Source organism: Phascolarctos cinereus, unplaced genomic scaffold (assembly GCF_003287225.1).
Source record: "Phascolarctos cinereus isolate Bilbo 61053 unplaced genomic scaffold, phaCin_HiC Scaffold_3;HRSCAF=262, whole genome shotgun sequence".
NCBI classification, from domain to species: domain Eukaryota; kingdom Metazoa; phylum Chordata; class Mammalia; order Diprotodontia; family Phascolarctidae; genus Phascolarctos; species Phascolarctos cinereus.
This window is the reverse complement of record NW_027555736.1, coordinates 109,862,126-109,883,806: the sequence shown is the minus strand read 5'-3', so window position 1 is coordinate 109,883,806 and position 21,681 is coordinate 109,862,126. Positions and strand designations below refer to the sequence as shown.

Here is a 21,681-nt window from a genome sequence, read left to right as displayed (position 1 = left end):
AGAGGGGAAGACAATGAGAGAAGAAAGAAAGAGAGAGAAGAGAAGAGAATGGAAGAAAGGGAGGGAGAAAGAGACAGAGAGAGAAAGAAGAGAGACAGAGACAGAGACAGAGAAACAGAGAAGAGAGAGAGAGTTCTAGTGAGCATGCTCCAGCCATGCACCTTTTCAAGCTCCCCTGGCTCTTCTAGGCCAGAGGCCCAAGGAGAGCTCATGACCTTCCTTCCCTGCATCTTTCCACTTTTAAAAAATGCACATATTTTGTTCACATTAGGTTCTGACATTGGGTTCTTCTATAAGTAGATGCACAAACATATCTACTCATACTTCTTGGTGTCTAGACCTAGGAAGTTGTTATGTTCATACTTACACATGTGAACCAAAGGAAATGCTGACATGCATGCTCCTCCTCTCTTCCCCCTCTCCTACCATATGTTCTTTATGTTCATGCACAGCTGTGAGTTCATACATTTACCTACAAGCTTAGTGTGCAGAACACCATGCCATATGTAGAGACTCATGGCCCATTCCACACATGTGAAATACGTCCATAGGCTGCCCCATCCGTGATGTACATGTACCTGGCCCAGATCTGGAGGCTACAGTACAACACATCTGCTTTCACTTTCTTTCCTAGTCATAGATGTTTGTGACACTCTCAGACAAGGGTGTACAAGTGGCCATATTCCCTTAAGATCCAGGAACTTTCTATGTGTGTCAGATCATTGCTGAGTCATAGAGTCCTTAGCTGGCCAGGTGTGGCCAGTGCGAAGGAAAGAGTTATGGTTACAGTCACTAGATTGGGCCTTGCTGGGAGTTCTTAGGGGGTAGGATGAAGAGTTCTCTTGCTATTTTTCTCACTCCAGCTAGTTGTGGTAATGAGAAGGGGGGTTGGGGAAGTATGAGTTTCTGTTTTCTTTCCAGCATCCTGGGACATCTGCAGGTACAGGGTTTGGCTCCAGTACCAAATGGACCAAATCAGCTTCATGAGTGGAAGTAGGAAACTGGTCTTGGAGGAAAATCTCTTTATCAGTGTTATATAGAGATTAGGGCTATTCATCAAGGAATATGTCTCTTTGTTCCTTACTGGGAGGATTCTGGATTCTGTTTCACTTGGTAGTTTGGAGGTTTTTGAGAAGAGGATTTTTTTCCTGGGGCCTTCTTTCTACAAGAAATTGGTGAATTAATGCCAGAAGAGGCGGTCAAGTCTCACGTAATTATTCAATCTACATCACCAAGGAGACACCCATTAACTTAACCTTTGAGACACATATTACCAAAAAAATACATAGATATGATCAAGGCACACGCCACAATTCAAAACAGCAGCATAGACATTACCTCCAAACAATACTCAAATTCCTCCAACTCAATGCTATACAAAGTGCACCCATTTCCCTCCCTCCCCCATATAATGTCATAAAGCCCAAACTCTAAGCCAGCTGCTGGAATGCACCCACACCATACAATACAAGCTGACGGCACAATGCAATATAATACAAACTCCAAGCCCACAGTCACGCCCATGCCTACACAAAGAGGGAAATTTAGCCAGTGAGCACAGGACCTCCACAGCAATAGCAAATATTGGTCAAAACACCCAGATGGAGTCAGGAACACACCGCCAAAGTTCTCTCATTAGCGACCAGCTGTGCAAAGCCTTCCTATGCATAGACAGCAGGCAGGGACACAACTGTAGACCAGAATAGACCCCTCCCCATCTGGGATTCCCAGATCTCAATGTAGCCTTCCAAGCCAGCAGCTATCTGCAATGTCAGAGTCTCCAGGAGGGGCTCCAAGATGGGCCTGAGCCTTCACCTCCAATAAGCCTCCAGCTTCCCATTACTAGGAGAATAAACTGTCCTCTGAGCTCTGGTTTCCTAAGACAGGGCTGATCAGCTCCACCCTATTTGGGGCCATAACAAGGCTTTGCTATAACTTGAAATGACAGAGCTTCAGGGAAAGGAAGGAGGGAGGGGGAGGGGCTTGCCAAACTGGGTGCAGGAATCCCCTTCCTCCCCCAAGCTGCAGCCTGTGGCCCTTCTAGAGCCGAAGTCTTCTTGCTGGGTGTTCGCTGAGTATTGATTCAGTCTGCAAGCAATTTTAATATTTCTTCAGGGACTCCCAGCAACAGCACAAGTCATTAATTCACCCTCCCAAATTGCTTATTCAATAGCAGGAACATGGCTCCTGAATAAAGTCCCAGAATTTATGTGACTCACAGGAGTCAGGAGGTCAAACAACTGTTATGGAGCGAAGTTAAAAATCCAAATAAAATATTGACACTTTTTGGGGGAGGGGAGGGGGAAGCAAAGGTATTTAAAATAGGGTTTTGTTGCAATGCCCCCAGGATAAAGAACAGAAGGAGACTGAAGACAAGTTGGAGTTTGTAAAATCAATGGAATTTATTGCATATTTGCTTGGTGTTTAATAATTCTCTCATTTCCCCATTCCCCTACCCTGGACATAGACAGAGATACACAAGTTCAGAAATACACACATCAACACTGGTCTAGAGGCAAGCTTGCAGACAATATACCTCTCAAAACACACCGGTAATTAAACAAGGACAGGTGTATATTTGCATGTACACTTACATATATGTGTATGTATATCCACATGTATATGTATATATAATATAATTAGTTTCTACAGATAATCCCTCAATGCAAAAGACATAGGTACAGATACATTCTAAATGTATAGGTACATTCAGACATGCAAGAAACTAGATGTATATACTATCCTGCATACCTGCACATACAGGAGTCTCTACGTAAGAAAACTACCTATGCACATGAAATATACTAAAACTTACCGTTATCCAATTGAAAAAAAAAACACAGTCTCATTTACAGGGCAAATATTCATGCTTATAAATCACAGGCACACATGTGCACTACATGAACAGATATTTCTATTTACCTGTCTACATATGTTTTTTGCTAAACTTCCTACACATAAATTTGCTCAGGACACCTGCTCAGATGGCTGAATCATGATCATATGAAGCTATACCAATATAGAGAGACCAGTTTGTCTGTCCCAAAGCCATTGATAAACCCAGAGAAATGTTGACCCTTAAGACTGAGTTCCACCCCCTCCCAAACAACAATAATAACAGGACTTAGGGTTTCTTTACTCTTCCACTCCTACAGCAGAACCCATTACAGAGGGAAACAAAGCATTTCCAGGCAGGATGCGTTCTAGGGTTTGGCTCTGAGGCTGATCCCTTTTCCACCTGGGGTCATTGCTTTACAAATACTGTGGTCAAATGGTTTAGGACTATACTTTGGAGAGCCTGGAATGCTGGGATCCATGATTGAACTTGATCTAATAGATAGTGCGCGGGAAACCACTGGAGTTTTTTGAGAAGGGGAGTAATAATAATAATGGTAATCATTTATACTAAATATTTATAATACAAATATTATATTTAAATAATTATAATGTAAAAACACAAATATACTAGATAATTATAATCATTTATGCTAAATATGCATATACATTTATTTTTATGTTTAAGGTTTTCAAAACCTTAAACATGAAAACATATGCATTGTTTGATCTCCTCAACAACCCTGTGTAGACATTGAGGATATTGTTATCTGCACTTTATGAATGAGGAAACTGAGACTCAGAGAAATTAAGTGACATATAATATTACACACTGAGTAAATGTGGGAGATGAAATTCGGAACTCTTTCTCTTTACCAGAAGTGTACAGGCTGATTGTAAAGGGGAGAGCATGGAATCGGGAAGGCCTCAGGAGGCTCCCCATCTTTCTTGCCACAGGGTACAATTCTCTACAAGGGTCCATGCAGAGGGAGCAATAGAAAAGAGCAGGCTCTAACTTTTCCTGTGGAGTGTGGAGAGGACTTAGTTTCAGGTAGGGATCAGACTAGATCTTCAGGTCCCCTTTTCAACTCTAAGATGCTACGATCCCATGATTCTAAGTGTGACTTTGCCACGTCTAGCGAAAGGAGGCTTGGCACAAAAATACTGTGCAAGCACAAATCCCTAGCCCTTGTCCTAACCTCTGGAGCTAGAACCTTTCAAGGAAGGGTGCTGAGCCAGGCGGTAGGTCTTCCTCCAGCCCACTCTGTCACCAGACAGACCCGGCTCTAACCTGGAGGGCCCTGACAGAATCTGAGAACAGGCTCAGTGGAGAGTGGGACTAATCTGGTCACGCTCTGGGTTTGGCAAGCTCCTCAGACTGGTTTCCAAATGGTTTGTCAAACACATTTCCTCTTAATTTTTAAACCTATGCATATCTTAAAGTCAAATTAATCCATATGCTTTCAATTCATTCTTACAGGCCCATCTGAACTGTACCCCCTCCATCAGCTCCATGGTTCTCCCAGCCTAGAATTGTTTCTGCCATGGACACCAAGGGACATATGGAGGGAGGGCCTGGCTCTTCTCCTTCATGTCAGTCTTAGAAGGCCAGGCATATACCCAAACAGTCTAGCTTCCTCAGCTATCCATCAGGGGTTCTATCATCCAGGAACTGATCAGAAATGTTTATAAAGCTATTTATAATTGCAGCCTCCAATTCTCTGGGCAAGGGCTATTTTTTCAAAGCTGGCGGAGCCTCCTTGTCTTTTTGAAGTTAGGTGAGTGGCAATAGTGGCCACCTGAAGGACTTCAAAGGTGAGTTTGGATAGGACCAGCGCATGCCCAAGATTAATGAAACGCTGGCTGGCTGGCTGCTTGCAACCTTCCACAGCTCTCCTGAAAGAAACCCTAGAACAACTCCCTCACTAAGGATCTGGTTTCTGTTTCTGCCTCCTTAGCCCATTAACTTGACGTCTACCGTATGCTTGGCCAAGTCCCCTGGCTTTTGTCTCCCAATAGGCTTCTGTGGGGCTGAGATTTCAACAGTAAACATTTGTTGGGTGCCTACTCTGTTGGGGTAGGCTCTGGGTGTGATACAGCAACAAAAAGAAGTCATGTAAAGAAAGGAAAGGGTATGTTTACCCTCTTAAAAGTATTGTCTGGATCTCTCACTCTACTATGAATTATACAGATATGTACAAGTATATTTTGTATAGAGTATAAGGTCCTTGAGGGCAGAGACTATATCTTTCCTCCTCTTTGTATCTCCAGCACCTAAAAGAAATAGGCACTTAGTAAGTTTCTTTGAATTGAGAAACAATACAGTCTCTGTCCTCAAGGAGCTTACAATCTAAGAAGAGGTATAGAAAATGTAAACAAATGAGTATTATACAAGGTTGGCTATATTATGGACAAAGGAGAGCTCCAAACAAAGTGTTCCAAGAGAATCTGAGGAGGCTAGGGTCCTATCTAGCTGGGTCATCAAGAGAGGTTTCATGGAGGATTTGGCACTGGAGCTGGGTCCTGAAGGTAGAGCAGGATTCCAGGAAGCAGGGATGTAGAGGAAGCGTGGGATGATGCACAGAGGAAGGAAAATTCAAGATCAGGGAATAGGTAGTAGTTTAGTTTGACTGGAAGGCAGATCATGTAAAGGGAGAAAATGGAAATAAGAATAGAAAAGTCTATTGTAGTCAGAGTCTAGAGGTTTCCAGTGAGGTAGGTCCTGCATATCATATCTTGACTAGGCTTTGGTGATTTTAGGTCAAAGGAAGCTACCAGAAGATTGCTCAGGGGCCCTGGCTCCAAAGTGACTGACTAGCACCTACTTTAGTGACTTTTGTTTGACCATGGGCAATATAACCACACTAAAGAAATGACTCTTGTCTGGCCAGCTCCTCCAGCCCTGTCTCCTGCTTTACATTCCTAACTTTTTCAGTTTTGCTGTTATTGTTGTTCAGTCATTTCAAACTCTTCATGACACCATTTGGGGGTCTTCTTGGCAAAGATACTGGAGTGGTTTGCCATTTCCTTCTCCAGCTCATTTGACAGATGAGGAAACTGAGGCAAACAGGGTTAAGTGACTTGCCCAGGGTCACATAGCTAGTAAGTGTCTGAAGCCACATTTGAACTCAGGTAGATGAGTCTTCCTGATTCCAAGCCTAACACTCTATTCACTGTGCCACCTAGCTTCCCTTTTCTAAAGGACTTGACCAATTACCAACGTATTTATCAAGTGTCTACTTCTGACAGGACCCCTGCCCTCCCTTAAGAGGCTTACCATCTAATTATGGAAGCATATTTTTCATATTTTAAAAAAAAGGCAACACGAGAGACAATAACAGTTCAGTACAATATGAGACGTGATAGGACAAGACATTAATTCTCAAATGAGTGACCCAAACACCAAGTGTTACTGCAGCTCAGATCAAGGAGTGATCACCATGGGATGGAGCAGTCTGGACATTTCAAAGATGAGGAATTAGACCGGGGCTTGAAGGATGGGGAGGATTCAGTTCAGCAAAGAAAGGGGAGTGAGGCATTCCAGGCAAAGGGGCAGAGAAAGACATAAACCAAAGCATGAGTTGGGAGGTTCAGGACATGCTCAGGACAGCGACATTTCTGGTTTTGCTCCATATATCATAATAAAAACCTTCTCTTTTGATTCTAGGATAATGATATCTGACTAATACTGCCTATGGAATACTATTGATTGAGGCAAACTTTGCTAATTATGATCAGCTATCTAAAAACTGGACTGAGACCAAAACTTAGGACTATTACTAGCTTTCTCTCCCCTCCTTTCCTCTAGCTTTCAAACTTTGGTCCTTGCTTGTTAAAGCTTATCTTCCTGACCATGACCCAAAAGAAATGGTTTTTCCCTATCAAGTGGTGTGTCTAACAAATTGCCAAATCTTTCTGCTTTCCCCCTGAATTGTTTTTTAGTTGTTCATCCATTGTTCTGGAAGAGGACCAATGACATCAGGAGGATGATATCTTGACTTGCAAGTGAACCTCATTTCCCCCTGAAAAGCCCTATTTGAATCATTACAGAGACTGAGAGGTTTGGTGGTTCAACAGAGAAGGATGTATCCAAAGTGTGCTGACTCATGAGTCAGAGGACTTGGGTTCATATTCTCCCATTGACACTTACCTGTATGACCTCAGGCAGTCAGAATTTAACCTCCCTGGGCTTTTGTTTCCTCATTTTAAAATGAAGGCGTTAGATGGCATCTGTAGTCCTTTCTAGCTTTACTTCTATGATCATGTGTGTGTGTGTGTGTGTATGTGTGTGTGTGTGTGTGTGGTGTGTGTGTGTGTGTGTGTGTGTAGGTGTAGTGGGCATTAAGCTGTTTGCCAACCTCTCTCTTGCTGCTCATAGAACACCATTTCATGCTGCACACCTGTCTTATAGCTGTGGGGTACACCCTCCCTCTGCCAGGTGCACACACATACTCGTACATGTGCATTTCAATTTCATTCTTCTTAAGCCATGAGACTCAGCAGGCTATTCTGGAGGCCCAGATGTACTTTGAAAATGAAGAGGCTGGAGGCAAGGGACTTAGACCCCTCCAATAAGTTTTTAAATAGCCTAACAATGTAGTCCAGTACCACAAAGATGTTGTTACTTTAATAATATAGATACTTATAGCTTTAAAAAAGGGAAATTGAAAGGAGTTCCTATATTTTTTGTGACAGTTTTTTTTTCTCTAAGAGGATAAGTTCAAGATTTGGCGAAAAAAGAGAAATATAAAAATATAATATCTATTAATTTTATACACACATATGTACATATATGTATGTATATGTATTTGTATATATAACTCATATGTGTGTGTATATACACATACATACATACTACATACACACAAGATGAATTCCTCAAGCTGATAGGGAAGAGCAATCAGAGAAGCCTTAGTGTCTGGAAACATCAGGAAAGGTCACATGGAAGAGGTGGTACCTGAGCTGAACTTCAGCAGAAGTTGAAATACTAAGAGGTATAAATGGGAAGAGAGAGCATTATAGGCATGGGGGATGGCCTGGGCAAAGGCCCAAAGGTGAGAGATTGACTGTCATGTAAGTAACTGCAAGTAGGGTTATTTGGCCAGACTACACAGTTTGTGAAGAGGAAGGCTAGATGACAGACTGGAGCCAGGCTGTGAAAGAGTTTAAATGCTAACCAGAGGGTTTTGTGTTTTATCCTAGGAGCAATAGGGAGCCACTGAAACTTTTTGAACAGTGGAGTGATATTGGGGCAGCTAGGTGGTGCAGTAGATAGAGCACCTGCCCTGAAGTCAGGAGTACCTGAGTTCAAATCCACCCTCAGACCAAACACTTGACGCTTACTAGCTGTGTGACCCTGGGCAAGACACTTAACTCCAACTGCAAAAAAAAGAAAAAAAGAAAAAAAAAGCAGTGGAGTGATATTATCAGACCTAGGGAAAGTTAAAAAAATAAGCAAGTTAGGAAGAGGAGTGGGCTTGGTAGTAGGAAGATAATGAATTATATTTGGGTTATGTTGAGTTTGAGATGTCTGTGTTCATCCAGATGCAAACATCCAATAGAAAGTTGGTGATATAGGATTTTGAGCTCAGGAGAGAGACTAGGGTTATATACATATATACATACATACATACATACATACATATCTCTCTCTATATATATATACACACACACACACATATGCATCTGTATGTACATATATATATATATATATATATATATATATATATATATAGAGAGAGAGAGAGAGAGAGAGAGAGAGAGAGAGAGAGAGAAAGGGAGGGAGAGAAAAGGAGAGTGAAGAAAGGAGGGAGAGAGGAGAGGAGGGGGAGGGAGAAGAAGAGAGAGAGGGAAAGAGAGAGAGAAAGGTAAGAAAGGAACAGAGACAGAGAGAAGAATGAAGGGAGAGAGAGGGAGAAGGGGAGGGGGAGAGAGAGAGAGACAGAGAGAGAGAGAGAGAGAGAGAGAGAGAGAGACAGAGAGAGAGAGAGAGAGAGAGAGCACATTAGCACCTTGGGGTAAAATGCCATTAAACTCCTTATGAGTTTCAAAGCCATACTTAATTTGGGACTGGAGATCTCATGAAAACAGGGTTCTTATTTTCTATATCTATAATAAGCTTTCAAATTATTTATTGATATGAGCACTCACTCTAGGTAGGGGTCACCCCTCTAAGCAGCGTGGCCGGAAGAGCCTTACTTGCGTCAGATGATTTTGGGAATTGCTGCAGCACCCCTTCCCACCCCACCTCTACCTCCCATCAGTCATCATGTGGTGAGGTCAGCCTTCTGGTGCTGGAACTCTAGGAATAGAGAGAGGCTGCCCCAGTATAGCAGTCTGTTGCAGGGGCAGGACTTGAAGTCTGGGCTGCGTGGTAGGCCTTATCAGTGTTCTTGTCTCCAGGAACTCAGAGTCATCTCCATGCCACAATGAGGCACCAGAGCGGAATTTTGGCACGGAAGAATAACTTACATTTATATAGTAATTTATGATTTGAAAAGTACTTTTTAAATACTCTCTCCTTTGTTTCTTATAACAATCCTGTGAAGCAGATAATACAAATATTATTAGCCCCAAATTACCAAGGAGCACACTGAGGCTCAGGAAGATTAAATGACTGGCCTAACGTCACACAGATAATAAGTTATAGAGCCTAGATTCAAACCCAGTTTTTCTGATCCCAAGTCTGGCATCCTTTCTACTATATTACAGCTATATACATATATATAGTCTTAAGATTTAGAGCTGAGATGGGGAGGGGGAGAAAGAAGAGGGGTAGGTCCACCAAATGCAGATTGCATGGTGTACCTTAGGGCTTTGGAGGATAGTGGAGGATGACGGATATTGGACCTCAGACTTCTGAGGGAACAGTATGGTATGAATGATACACTTCAGTGACCAGGGAAGGGGACATTCTGGTGTGAATGGTGTGATTTTGAGGTTTTTGAGGTTGGCAGTGTGGGGTGAACATTACAATGGTTCCAAGGGGCAGAAAAGGGGTTGTCATTTCCAGTAGAAGTGAATCTTTTAAAAATAGTCTTCTATAGTTCATATTTGAAGCTCTGTTGGGAAAAGTCTCACTATGCTTTTGTTGAGGATTTGCCTTAGGGGCTTATGGCTAAGGTGGGCTGCTTAGGAAAGGCACCTGTGGACCCAGGTAGAATGGAGGCAATTACGAGGATTAATTGGTCAAAATCCCCTGGGCTTCATGAATCACAAGAAGTTTTGTTGACTGGGTTGAACTTGACTATAGATCCCAAAAGCATGGATTCACTGAGAAAAAGCCTTACTGTCCATTGGCTTGAGGCAATAACACTTCAGGATCAGCGAACATAGGGAACTGAGTGGCCTGAAATAGTGTACTTGGTAGGCCCTTGGATTTGCCAAGTCAGAATGGATCTCTCTCTCTGTCTCTCTCTGTGTCTCTGTGTCTCTGTCTCTGTCTCTGTCTCTGTCTCTCTCTCTCTCTCTCCTCTCTTTCTTTCTCCCTTTCTCTTTTTCTCCCTCTCTTCCTCTTTCTCTCCTCTTCTTCTTTCTCTTCCTTTCTCTCTCTTCTCTTCCTCCCTTCCTTCCTCCCTTCCTTCCTCTCTTTCTCTCTCCTTCTCTTCCTTTCTCTTTCTCTCCCTCTCTATCTCCTCTGTCTCCCCTTCTATCCTCTCTCTCATATATTCACGCATATATAGATATAGTTAGAGCTACAGATGTTGATTATAGATATAAAGTATACAACATCTTCTTCCAAGACCTCTTCATTCCCTCCTGGTCTGTGCTCTGCGCCAATTGCTGCTGTAGCTTGCAGCTTAAGCAAGCCAGCATCAGAAAGTTAGTTTTCATGGGAAGAGAACAGCTCATTTTGTCTAACTGATCAAGCTTCTGTGGCCAAGACTAGCAGAGTTCTCATGACATGCTCTTACCACCATCATCTGGTTCCATTTGGTGGTATGGTCCCCATTTCATAGTAAGGAAGAAGTCAGCTGGCCTCTAAGGTCCCTTCTAGCTCAAGCTATACAATCCTCCGAATGACTCAGAATGTGGCAGTCATTGATAGGCTCAAAGGAGAATCTGGAAATATGTTCTGCTCTTCCATTCTCCGTGTCTTCCCCTTTGGGTTTCCACAGAGACACAGGTGCATTGCTCCTAAAAACCTTGACAGATCTAGGTCTAGACAGGACACTACTGGATGCCGCCTTGGTCTGAGGTGAGATGTCTGATGTCACTTCAATGCTAACAGGACCTCTTCTTGTCCCTTCCTCGGGGAGAGTTTTCACAAGCCATTTATTATAATATAACATTGTGCAATATAATATCATACATAACATAACATAATATGATGGGTAGGTTAACTTGGAAACCCTGAGGCAGACTGTGGATGGATGGATAGATGAATAGATACATTTGTACTAAGTATACATACATTATATCACTCTATTGATTTGTAAAAAGTTCCTGGTCTGCCTGGCTGTAATGAGATTTTTGAACTTTGCGTGGCGATCAATGAGAGGAATATTATTGGCCTGGAGAATTGATATACCTGCTTTCGGTGGCTTGTTCTGCTCCCGGGCTGCCCCGGCCCCCCAGGTGTACGATTCCAGCAGACACTTAACCTTTTTTACAGTGTCATCAGGCTAAAAGGAATCTAATAGTGACACAGGACTTGTGCTCAGCACTCTGGCACTATTGCTTTCCTGTCACAAATAATTTATAGCCTTCTATTTCCATCCCTATGCCCGCACCCCAGCTCTACCTCCTGCTTCCCTCCGGCTCCAGGGAATCAATACACTCACATAGCCACACTGGTACTTCAGGGTGCAGGCCAAGAGAGACTGAGTGAGAGACACAAACAGAGAGCAGAGACAAATGGACAGAGAGACCGAAAAAAGGTGGGGGGAGAAGCTGAGAAAGGCAGAAGAAAGTAAAGGGAATGAGAGAATTGTATATTACATACAAAAATATTACATATGAGAGGAGAGAGAGAGAGAAAGAGAGAGAGAGAAAGAGAGACCAGATCATCTCCTGGGCACATTCTTAGAAGCTTGAGATTTTTCTCTTCGAGTTGGTTTAAAAAACTTATCGTGAGACAGATTCTATTATTTTAATGCTCATTAGAAGTACTGAAGGATTTACCTGTCTGTATTCTTGACCCATACGGACCCTCTTTGACTCCTGGAGACTTGGCTAGAAAGGGGGTTGCCCAATCCAACATCTAGACCTCCCTTGAATATGAAGCTCTTAGTGACCTTTCTGAATATCAGCTGCTGCGTCTGTCTTCTAGGCCTAGATGAAGTACCAGCTGCCCCTGAGCAAGAGCTGGGGCCAGAGCCAGCTCCTGATCTCTACAGGTCTCCTCTCTAGGACAGAGCCCAGAGAGGGAGGACCAGGCCATCCCACCTATCCTCTCCTCAGGCCTCTATTCTCCTATGGCATGGTCAGTGTTCCATAAATCCCTTGTAGCAATTCTGTCTCCAGGTAGACCCCCCCTTCTCTCTTTGTCAGGGCTTTTAATAGGGTCTGGATGCAATGAAGCCTATGATTAGGCCTCACTATGGGAAGAGAAGCACCCTGCCTGAGCTGTGTTTGCCCACCGATCCCAGAGTGTCTACAGGAAGCATCTGGCTGTGTGGAAGGCCTTGAGACCCATGGCTGGCAGCCCCTCCTGAGTTGGGGTCCATCCCAGAATTCCAGAGCCTTGTTAGGGAGAAGGTCTGAAGTGAAGGGGGTGCAGAGGCAAGAAAGAACACAGAACATGTATTTAATTGAGCCTGCATGGAGAGGGAAGGAAGAGCAGACAGGCTGAGGGAGAGGGAAGGGCTAGCTCATCCCTCCCTTGATAGAGTCAGAGAAAGGAATGAGTCTCTAGCACTTTTATGTGTTCCCTCCAATGATGGGGTGCAGATGGAGGGAGGAGGCAATAGTAACTATTCAACAAGAGTACCCTAGGACTTAAGATCTAAGATTTGGCTTGCTGGGTGGGAGTGGAGTGATATCTGGAGGTCTATCCCTTCTGAGACCATGAATAAGTATGTGTATGTATATGTGTATGTGTACATGTACATGTATGTGTGTATATATGTATATGTGTGTGTGTATACATGTTTGAACCTGATTGGGGACCACAGCATAAATTTCATAGCATTTCAAGCTGGGAAGGCTCTTAGAAGTCATCTAGCTTAAGCCCTCTCATTTTACAAATAAGGAAACTGAAGCAGTAGGCAAATTAATTTGCTGCATTGCTCCATCCTTAAGCCCTTCAAAGAGATGGAACCAGAGTAGTGCCGTGCCATGGTTTGGAGTCAGAAGTCCTGGATTCCAATCCTGACTGCTACTCCTTATCTGTGACTTGGCAAGTTATTTAATCTCCCTGAGTTTTCTCATCGGTAAAATGAGGGGATTGGACTAGATGAGCCCTCAATTCCTTTTCAGCACTAAGTCTGTGATCCTGTGGCCTGTACTTATGCCTTCCTTAGGTTGCTCTTGGTTGTTGGGTTCTTTTCCTGGATGCAGGAAGGAAAGGCTTGGCCTTTAGGAGAGTGGTGGGCTTGTTTTTCCCAACACTGCCAGCTCTCCAGCGTCCTGAGGTCAGCCCCAGGGACTGAGTGCCCACTGGGTTGGTGGCAGAGACACCAGGACTATTAGTAACCCGACAGCGGGAGCCCCGACCAACTCCTTTACCACGCACCACCAAACTGCTGTCAGAGAATAGTGATTTTCCATCACTTTCTGACTCAGCTAAATCTGCACCAGTGCCCCAGGGGTCAGAGGCTTTGGGTAACAAAGACAAGCAGCCCAGCAAGGATGGCCCTATCTGTGCTAAGCTTTGCAGCCCTGTCTTCTCAGAGTCTCAGCATCTCTCACCCTTGGCCCATTGCCCATCTACTAGACCAGGGGCCTCAGAGTCCCCTAGGATGCCCGTTGTCAGGCTCCAGAGCCTTCTGCTCCTGGGCTGGGAACAACTTGCCTTGACTGCTCAGTAATCCTTTTATTCAGCTCACGTTGACTCCCTGGGACACTCCCCACCCTTTTCTATCTTCTTTAGGGGCTCAAGCCTAAGCCCTAACTCCCTTTTCTCAGCAGATGACCTCACCTCTTCCTTCAGAGAAACGTCATCTAAGTTTTCTCATTTAGCCTCCTTGCATTGAAAAAAATATCTGTTTTTAACCATTCCTGAGTCCCTTTCCTCCACTCTGAGGAAGATATTCCCTTTCTCTCCAATGTGAAAACCCTTGTCTGACGACCTTGACCCCATCCTCTTCCACCCTCTCTCAGTCCTTACCCTACCAAAGATTCCCTCTCTTGCATGATCAAGCATTCCCTCTCCCCCCTAGCCCTCTCTCCCCATTCTCCCAACAACATGCTCATGCCCCTCTTAATCTAAAAACAAAAACAAAAAACCAACCAACCTCTTTCCCTCTAGCCTTCTGCCACTTTGTGCTAGGGCCAAACCTCTTTCCTTTTGCTATAAAACTTTTCAAAAGGATAGTCTAAGTCTCTCTCTACTGACTCCCTTCCCATTCCTTATTTAATCCTTTGCAATCCAAAGTCTATATTCACCTCTCTCACAGTGCTACTGAAAATGCTTTTTCCACAGTCATCAGCAATCTCATCCCCAGGCCTTTTTCCATCCCTTATCCTGCCTAGTTGTGGCATTTAACATTGTAGACTGCTTTCTATTTCTTGATTCTTCCTTGACTTCCATGATACTACACTACATTGGTTCTCCCTTACCTGTCTCTCATTGGCTCCACGTCCTCATCCTACTCTCTTAATATGGGTATCCCTGATGGTTCAGATGTCAGCCCTCTACTCCTGTAGGTATATACTCTCTCCTTCTGAGATGTCATCCATTCCTCTGACTTCAACTATCATTTAAAGAAATGCAAGGCCAGGAAGAAGAATAGAGACTGAGTCATCTGTGATTTCCTAGGTCTAAGCACCTCTCAGAAGAGGAAATTTCTCCTGCCAGCACAACTCATAAGCTTAGATAGTTACCTAGAGGAGTGTTGTCAAACTCAAATAGAAATGAGGCCACTAATCTGTACATAAGGATCCCTGAGGGACAGGTATTGACTTAGTTTTAACATATAATATTATGTGTTTCATTGTATTCTTATTCATTTTAAAAATATTTTCCAATCACATTTCAGTCTGGGGCTATGCTCAACAGTGTTTCAGGCTGAATACCGCTGGTAGGCCATGTTTGACACCTCTGGCCTAGAGCCCTGAGAGGTTAAGTGAATTGCCCTGTGTCACACGTGAGTATGTTTCAGAGGCATGCCTTGACATCATGTCTTCAAGGCTGTAAGGCCATCTCTCTCTCCACCACAGGCCAGGCTGAGTCTCTCACTTGAATACAAATGATCTCTAAATTTACATTTCTAGCTCAGTTCTCTCTTTTGAAGGTCCAGTCCTAAATATTTAATGGCCCACTGAATATCTCCATCTCAATATCCTAGCCCAACCTCAAACACAACATGTTTAAAAATCAGACTCATCATCTTTCCGTCTTCCTGATTTCTTTCTTTCTGTCAATAGTGCCACTAATCTCCTAGTCACCCAGGCTTGAAACCTCAGAATTATCTCTGATTCTTCCTCTCCCCTCCCCACATCTCATCAGTGACCAAGCAAGTCCTATGGATTCTTCATTTTGATTCTTCCTTTGCAATGTTTCTCCAATCTGTTTTCTTCTTTCTATGCCCATCGCCAACACCTCAGTCCAGATCCTCATCCACCTCTTGGCTGTTCTATTACTATGGCCTCCTAACTAGTCTCCTTCCTTCTGGGCTCTTCACCCCAATCTATCCTATGCTTTGCTGGTAGATTCATATTTCTAAAGCACTGCTTTGTTCACTTTCCCCTCACCCCCAACCCTTCAAAGGCTCTTCATTGATGGCCCCACATGTTGAAGGAGAGCACCCATATTCCTTTTCTCCCAGAAAACAATAGATTTAGACCACATGAGAAAAATGCCCCATGCGCACTCCTGCCTATGTATCTGCGCTCCTTCCATTCCCTCTACTTCTACTGCCCCTGCCTCCTCCTTTCTCATTTTAGAATCAGACACAAATACTTTTAGAGTAGGAAGGTACCTTTGATAGTCTATAATCCCTTCTTTTATAGATAAAGAAACTGGTAACCAAAGTAATTAATAACTGAAGGTCATGTAGCCAATTAATGGCACAACAGAAACTAGAACCCAAGACTCCTGATTCTTGATTCAGTGAAATTTTCTTTCTTTCTTTTTCTTTCCTTCCTTCCTCCTTTCTATTTTCTTCCTTCCTTCTTTTTCTTCCTTTTTTCTCTTCTTTCTTTCTTTCTTTCTTTCTTCCTTCCTTCCTTCCTTCCTTGCTTCCTTTCTTCTCCATTCTGGGGGCTTTCCTTTTAGTGCCAGACTGAGCACAGATACCCCAGTAGGCTTTAGCCTTACTAGGGCTCCAAACCCCTGAATCAGTTGATGCACCAGTCTCAGACTCCCAGGGTACAGGTGGATGCTACTATACTTGCCCTTCAGTGCATTTTCTACCACACCCGCATAACCTCTCATGTAAGTCATGTACTGCCTTTAAGACACAGCTTAGTCCTTACCTCCTCCTTTTTCAGACATTTCCCAGATGTATCAATCTAAGTGCTCTCCCCTTTCCAAAAACTCCTATAGCACTTCTTCTCTATTTCATTCATTTGGCCTTATCATAAACAGTTTTGTATTTTGGATTATCTTTTTATCCTACTTTCCAAAGTAGATTGTGAGTCCCTCGAAGACAGTATTCTCCATACTTGTTTCACCCCATCATCTAGCACAGTGCTCTACAAATCTCAGGTTATTATTGAGTTATTTAAGTTATTATTGTGTTAATTAAGATCAATTCACCTGAAAAAGTAATAGTTTCATTGAGAAAGGTTTTCCCAGGGCACCTGATTTGTCCAACATTTTGAGAGACCCTCCCTTAAGTATTGGTCCTTAGGTGGGTCTTTCAGGCTGGTGATCAGACACCCTGGAAACCTGAATCATCCCTCAAACCTGAGACTTCTATCTGGTTCCCTTTACTCTGGGTCAATTCACAAAGCTCCAGCCAAAGCTTTATACATAGTAGGCACTCAGTATATGTTGGTTGATAGAGTTGAAATGAACTGAATTCATGGGATCACGGGATTTTATACTAGAAGGGGTATAGAGATACAGTTTGGATATTGCTTGTTTTACCCATGAGCAAATAGGTCCAGGAAGGTTATTCAGCGGGGCAAACTGATATGAATAGCTATATGGGGAAAAATTTTTCTCCAGGTAGAGATTGATCTCTCATGGATCCAGACTGGGGCTCTGGCCTGTCTGAGGCCAGTAGGTAGGAGCAACAATAGAAAAACTTCCTTTGATGAAGGCTTCACACTGGGACCACATGTGATTTTTCAACCATGAGACAAAGGGCCAAGAGGGGGGTTCGCACCTGTGAACCATCTTTTGCCCTGTTCTTACTTTCTACTAAGCAATCCTTTCTGGTCCCCTGGAAACATCCTGGCATCTTCCTTTTTAGCTAGGGTGCCTTCCCCTCTGCCTTTCTATTCATCAGAGCACTTTCATGGGGAAAAACCCTGCTTGTTGTCTCTGGCACCCCCCCCCCCCAGTTCCTATGTACCTTGTTTACTGAGGTGAGGGGGAGGGAGAGAGAATAAAACTCCACCACAGAGAGTGCAAGTCTCCCTCCCCCAACCTCCTAGAATGGGAAATGCTAGCTACTATGCCATGCTGTGCTGTATAGGGCTGTTGCCTGGTCTGCCTTTTCTATCCTTGCTGCTGAAATGAAGCTGCAATTTGGATGATGCCCAGGGGTAGGACAGAATGCAGATTGCCTCCTCACTGAGCTACACTAGATTGGATTGGCAGAGCCAACAGGAGGGAAAACTTGCTCCTTGCAGCAGTCAGGGCTGGGCAACTGGGAGCAGATGGATGAGAGAGGGAGCTAAGGCGCTAGGGAGAACAACAAAAAAATCAAAGCCAGTGGCTGGGCTGCCCTGGGGTCAACCAAGTTTCTGACTTGCCCCACTGTTTGTTGCAGGATCATCCGGACCAAAGTTCAGCAGCCTTTCCACCCAACCCCAGATGGGACAGGCACAGGAGTGACAGCTCCTGGCCATACCATAGGTAAGAAGATAAGAGGACTTAGGGGATGGAGACACAGATCTTGGGTCCTGGGAAAATCCCAAGACAATGTAAATGAGAGATGTTCCTGTGAAATTCACCCCAACAGCAAAGGGAGAGGCGGAACAGAGACCCCTTGATGCAGTCTGACTCCCCTGCTTTCCTCAGAGGACACCAAGGAGCTTAGGATTTCCCCTTTGGAAAGAGATAGATGATCCTCTCCCTAATCCTTTTGCTCTCCCTCCTCCTTTCTCTTATCACTTTACTTCTCTTTCTCCTTCCTTCTGTCTTCCCCCCCCATCTAGTACTGTCCCTTTGCTGTCTGTTTCACCCTCACTTATCCTTTCCCCTTTTATTCCTTCTTCCTGCCTCATTTACTCCCCTTTTCTTCTCAATCTCTACCTCCCTGTTTTTTCCTCTTCTTTCCTCCTCCTTGTCTTTCCCCATTCCTATGTCTGTCTCTTACTTTCTAACCCTACCTTTTCCTAGGTCTCTATCTTTCTTTCTCATTTTCTCTCTGTTTTGGATTTTTCCCTCTCCCATCTTTTTTCTGTCTATATGAAGTCCGAGGTGTGGAGTTCAGACTTGAAGGGTAAGAATTAAGGAAAAAGATGCTTGCTCCAAGGTGATTTCATCTGGCCTAGGAAATGGGACCAGGCTATATGTGGAGGTATCTGTAGAATGGCCTTTGCTAAACTTTCTATCCTTAGTTGAATTTATCTTGACCTGTCTTGTATCCCTGCAATATCCTGGAGAATGTCTTGTCTTTGTGATGTAAGGAAGGCCTGGATTTGGGCCATCATTACCACAGAACAGGTTGTGGAGATGAGGGAGAATTAAATGGGGTTGAAATGTAGCAATGGGGATGGCTCATACTGAGCACCAGAAAGAGGAAGAGCTCATGGGCTCCCTCTGAATGCTGCCTCGGGTTTCTGCTCTCCTGACAACCTTTCCACTTTGCCTTGTCTAGTTCCCAGCACGGCCTCCCCTCCTGTCTCCAGCGCCTCCAATGATCCTGTGGGCTCATACTCTATCAATGGGATCCTGGGGATTCCTCGCTCCAATGGTGAGAAGAGGAAACGTGATGAAGGTAGGGAGGAGGATAAAGGGTTGGCCTCCTCTTTGCGTGCTTTGTCCCTGGGCACAGGGCTCCGGTTTCTGGCCTGGCCTCGCAGCTGCTCTTTCGTGAGATCAATTTTAGTAGTGAAGCCTGGTCCCCTCACTGCCCTGCTGGCTTCCAGACAGAGGTAGGGTGCAGGCTCTGCCATCAGCTCCGCCATCTGCTCACCTACCATTGGGATGAGCTCACCCTATCCCCATTTGATTCTAGGTGGAACAGGAACCACTTGCCTTAAGAAGGTTTAGGGGGGCAGAAGACACATAAGGCCAAGGAGTTAGTACCAAATCTCCTCCTATTTCCTTCTATTCCTTTTACTTGACCCCAGGCTGTCAAGGTGGGGGAAGATGCCATCCACAACAGGTCCTGGTTTTCTGTCTTTGTGACATCTAGAAAACTATCCTATTTAAACAATAGCACAGGTGGAGGGGAGCTGAGGTGGGTAGGTGTCTTTCTTAGCCCCATAATAAGGAGTTACTTCTTCCATTTGCTTGGAACATTCCAACACAGAGTCAAGGTAGCAGGAGGGAAGAAGAAGGAAGGAAGGAGGGCTGAAAGACATTTCAGTTCTTTCTGAGAACTTTTCCTTTCCCCTTCTTTGGCAAATCCACTTACCCCTTTAAAGACTAGAAAATTGTAGATTTTTTGAGATCGTTTAGGTTGTCTGGGTCTGCTTGGATGGTAGTCTTATAGGCCCAGCCTTAGCAGGATGTGGGACTCCACATTCCCCAAAGCCCTGTCTATATACTCCCAATGGATCTGAAGCCTCCTGGTGGAGAGGTTGTGTGTATAAGAGCTCTGGGCTCCAGACTGAGGGGATAGTGTATGTGAGTACCCCAAACCTGAGGGGACAATGTTATGTGAAAGCCTCAAGCAGAGAAGGTCCTGTGTGAGGATTCCAGGCTGTGTGAGAGCCCCCAGACTCCAGACTAGGGGACAAGATATGAGGGCCTCAGAATATGAGGGCAGTAGGCATGAGGGCCCTAGGCTGATGGGACAATGTGTTCCAGGATTCCAGACCCCCAACTGAGGGGACAGTGTGTGTGAGAGCCCTAAGCTATGAGCACAGTACGTGTGATAGCCCCAGGCTGAAGGGACAGTATGTGTGAGGGCCACAGGCCCTACTCTAAGGGAGCAGTGTGCATGTATGCAAGCTCCAGGCTTCAAGCTAAGGGTCCAAAGTGTGCTAGGGCACTCGATGTATAACAGTGAGGAACACTGTGTATAAAGGCCCCAGGCTGAGGGGACAGTGTATGTGAGGCCCCCAGACCCCAGGCTGAAGGGACAGTATGTGAGAGCCCCAGGACTGGCAAGACAGTGATGACCCGATGCTGGATTCCTTCCAGAAGCCCTAATGGCCTCGTTTCACAGGGAAACAGCTTGTCTGGCTCTATTTCGCCTTCTTCTGAAATATCCAAACCCATTTGGCTGCCACGGGCTACACCACTCACTAAATTTCATTTTGGTTGTCTTGGCCGCTGCAGTGCTGCAGGAGGGTGAGAGGTGGTGAGAGAAAGATTCCCACCCCTAAATCTCACCAGGGTTAAGGTTGTATCAGAGAAGAAAAGGCGTATGTATCCATTGCCTCCACCCAGTCTTGGGGATTCTCATTCCCTTCCAATCCCTGGTACATTAGATGAACTGAGGGATTTTGAAGTCTATTTCAAATCCTCAAAAGCATTCGAATTTTAGCCTGCCTTATCCCTCCTATTCCCTCCAACTCCACTATCCAGGGATGTATCTCCTCTCCCAAATACCCATTTTCTATATATTGAAGCCTGGCCTACTTGGTGGGGGGTAGGGGGTGGTTGAAGGTGTAGAAGAAGATAGGGGCAAGTCATGGCACCATTTTCTTTTTCCTCCTTACTCATTACATGCTGCTGGGATGAACTTTGAATGGCTTTTTTCTCTGCTCCTCAGGCCCTGGTAGACTGAACCAATTTGAGCCAATTTGCAGCAGGTTTTGGGAAAGGCAGGAGAGTATAGTCACTGTATGCTAGGCCTGGCTAGAGCAGACTACTTTTCTCCCTAGAGAACTGACTATATTTGTTTTCTATGGTTTTTAATATCCTTGCAACCAAGGTACCCTTGGAAACTGAACTGATGAGTGGGAGGAGAGGTCAGAAGCTTGTCTCTCTCTCTCTCTCTCTCTCTCTCTCTCTCTCTCTCTCTCTCTCTCTCTCCCCTCTCTTTCTCTCTCTCGCAAAGATTTCCCTCACTCTAGAAAAGGGACATCTACTAGACGGATAGATTTTGGGGAGGGAAAGGGTCTGTGAACTTGGATGGAAAATAATTACATCTTTATTTTCATTATCCTCTACATGAAGTTTGATATTTCCTTCAATTATGAAAGTAGACAATGAACATTATTCTGAGAAGTCCGTAGGCTTTCCAGACTGCCAGAGGGTTCCATGATTAAAAAAAAACATGATAAGATAGTTTCCCTTCCTGTGTGAAGGAGAGAGTTTCCATGGGGGAGGCTGAGTGTCCCCAACCCAGTCAACTCTGCAGGATTTCCTCTGAGCTCAGTAGCACTGGAATACTCCAGTAGGGATGGAGAGGAGAAAGTGGAGGCAGTTCTTTCCCAGCCCTCATTCAGGGC

At 44.5% G+C, this 21,681-nt stretch overlaps 1 protein-coding gene across 1 annotated transcript in view; it reads left to right on the top strand.

The window, feature by feature from the left end:
• PAX2 (paired box 2) overlaps positions 1–21,681 on the top strand; it is a 102,889-nt gene that overhangs the window by 23,322 nt on the left and 57,886 nt on the right. Inside the window, exons 6-7 of the mRNA XM_078151618.1 lie at positions 17,880–17,965; positions 18,933–19,052. Of these exons, the coding sequence (XP_078007744.1) occupies positions 17,880–17,965; positions 18,933–19,052 (206 nt within the window). The remainder of the gene's footprint in view (positions 1–17,879; positions 17,966–18,932; positions 19,053–21,681) is intronic.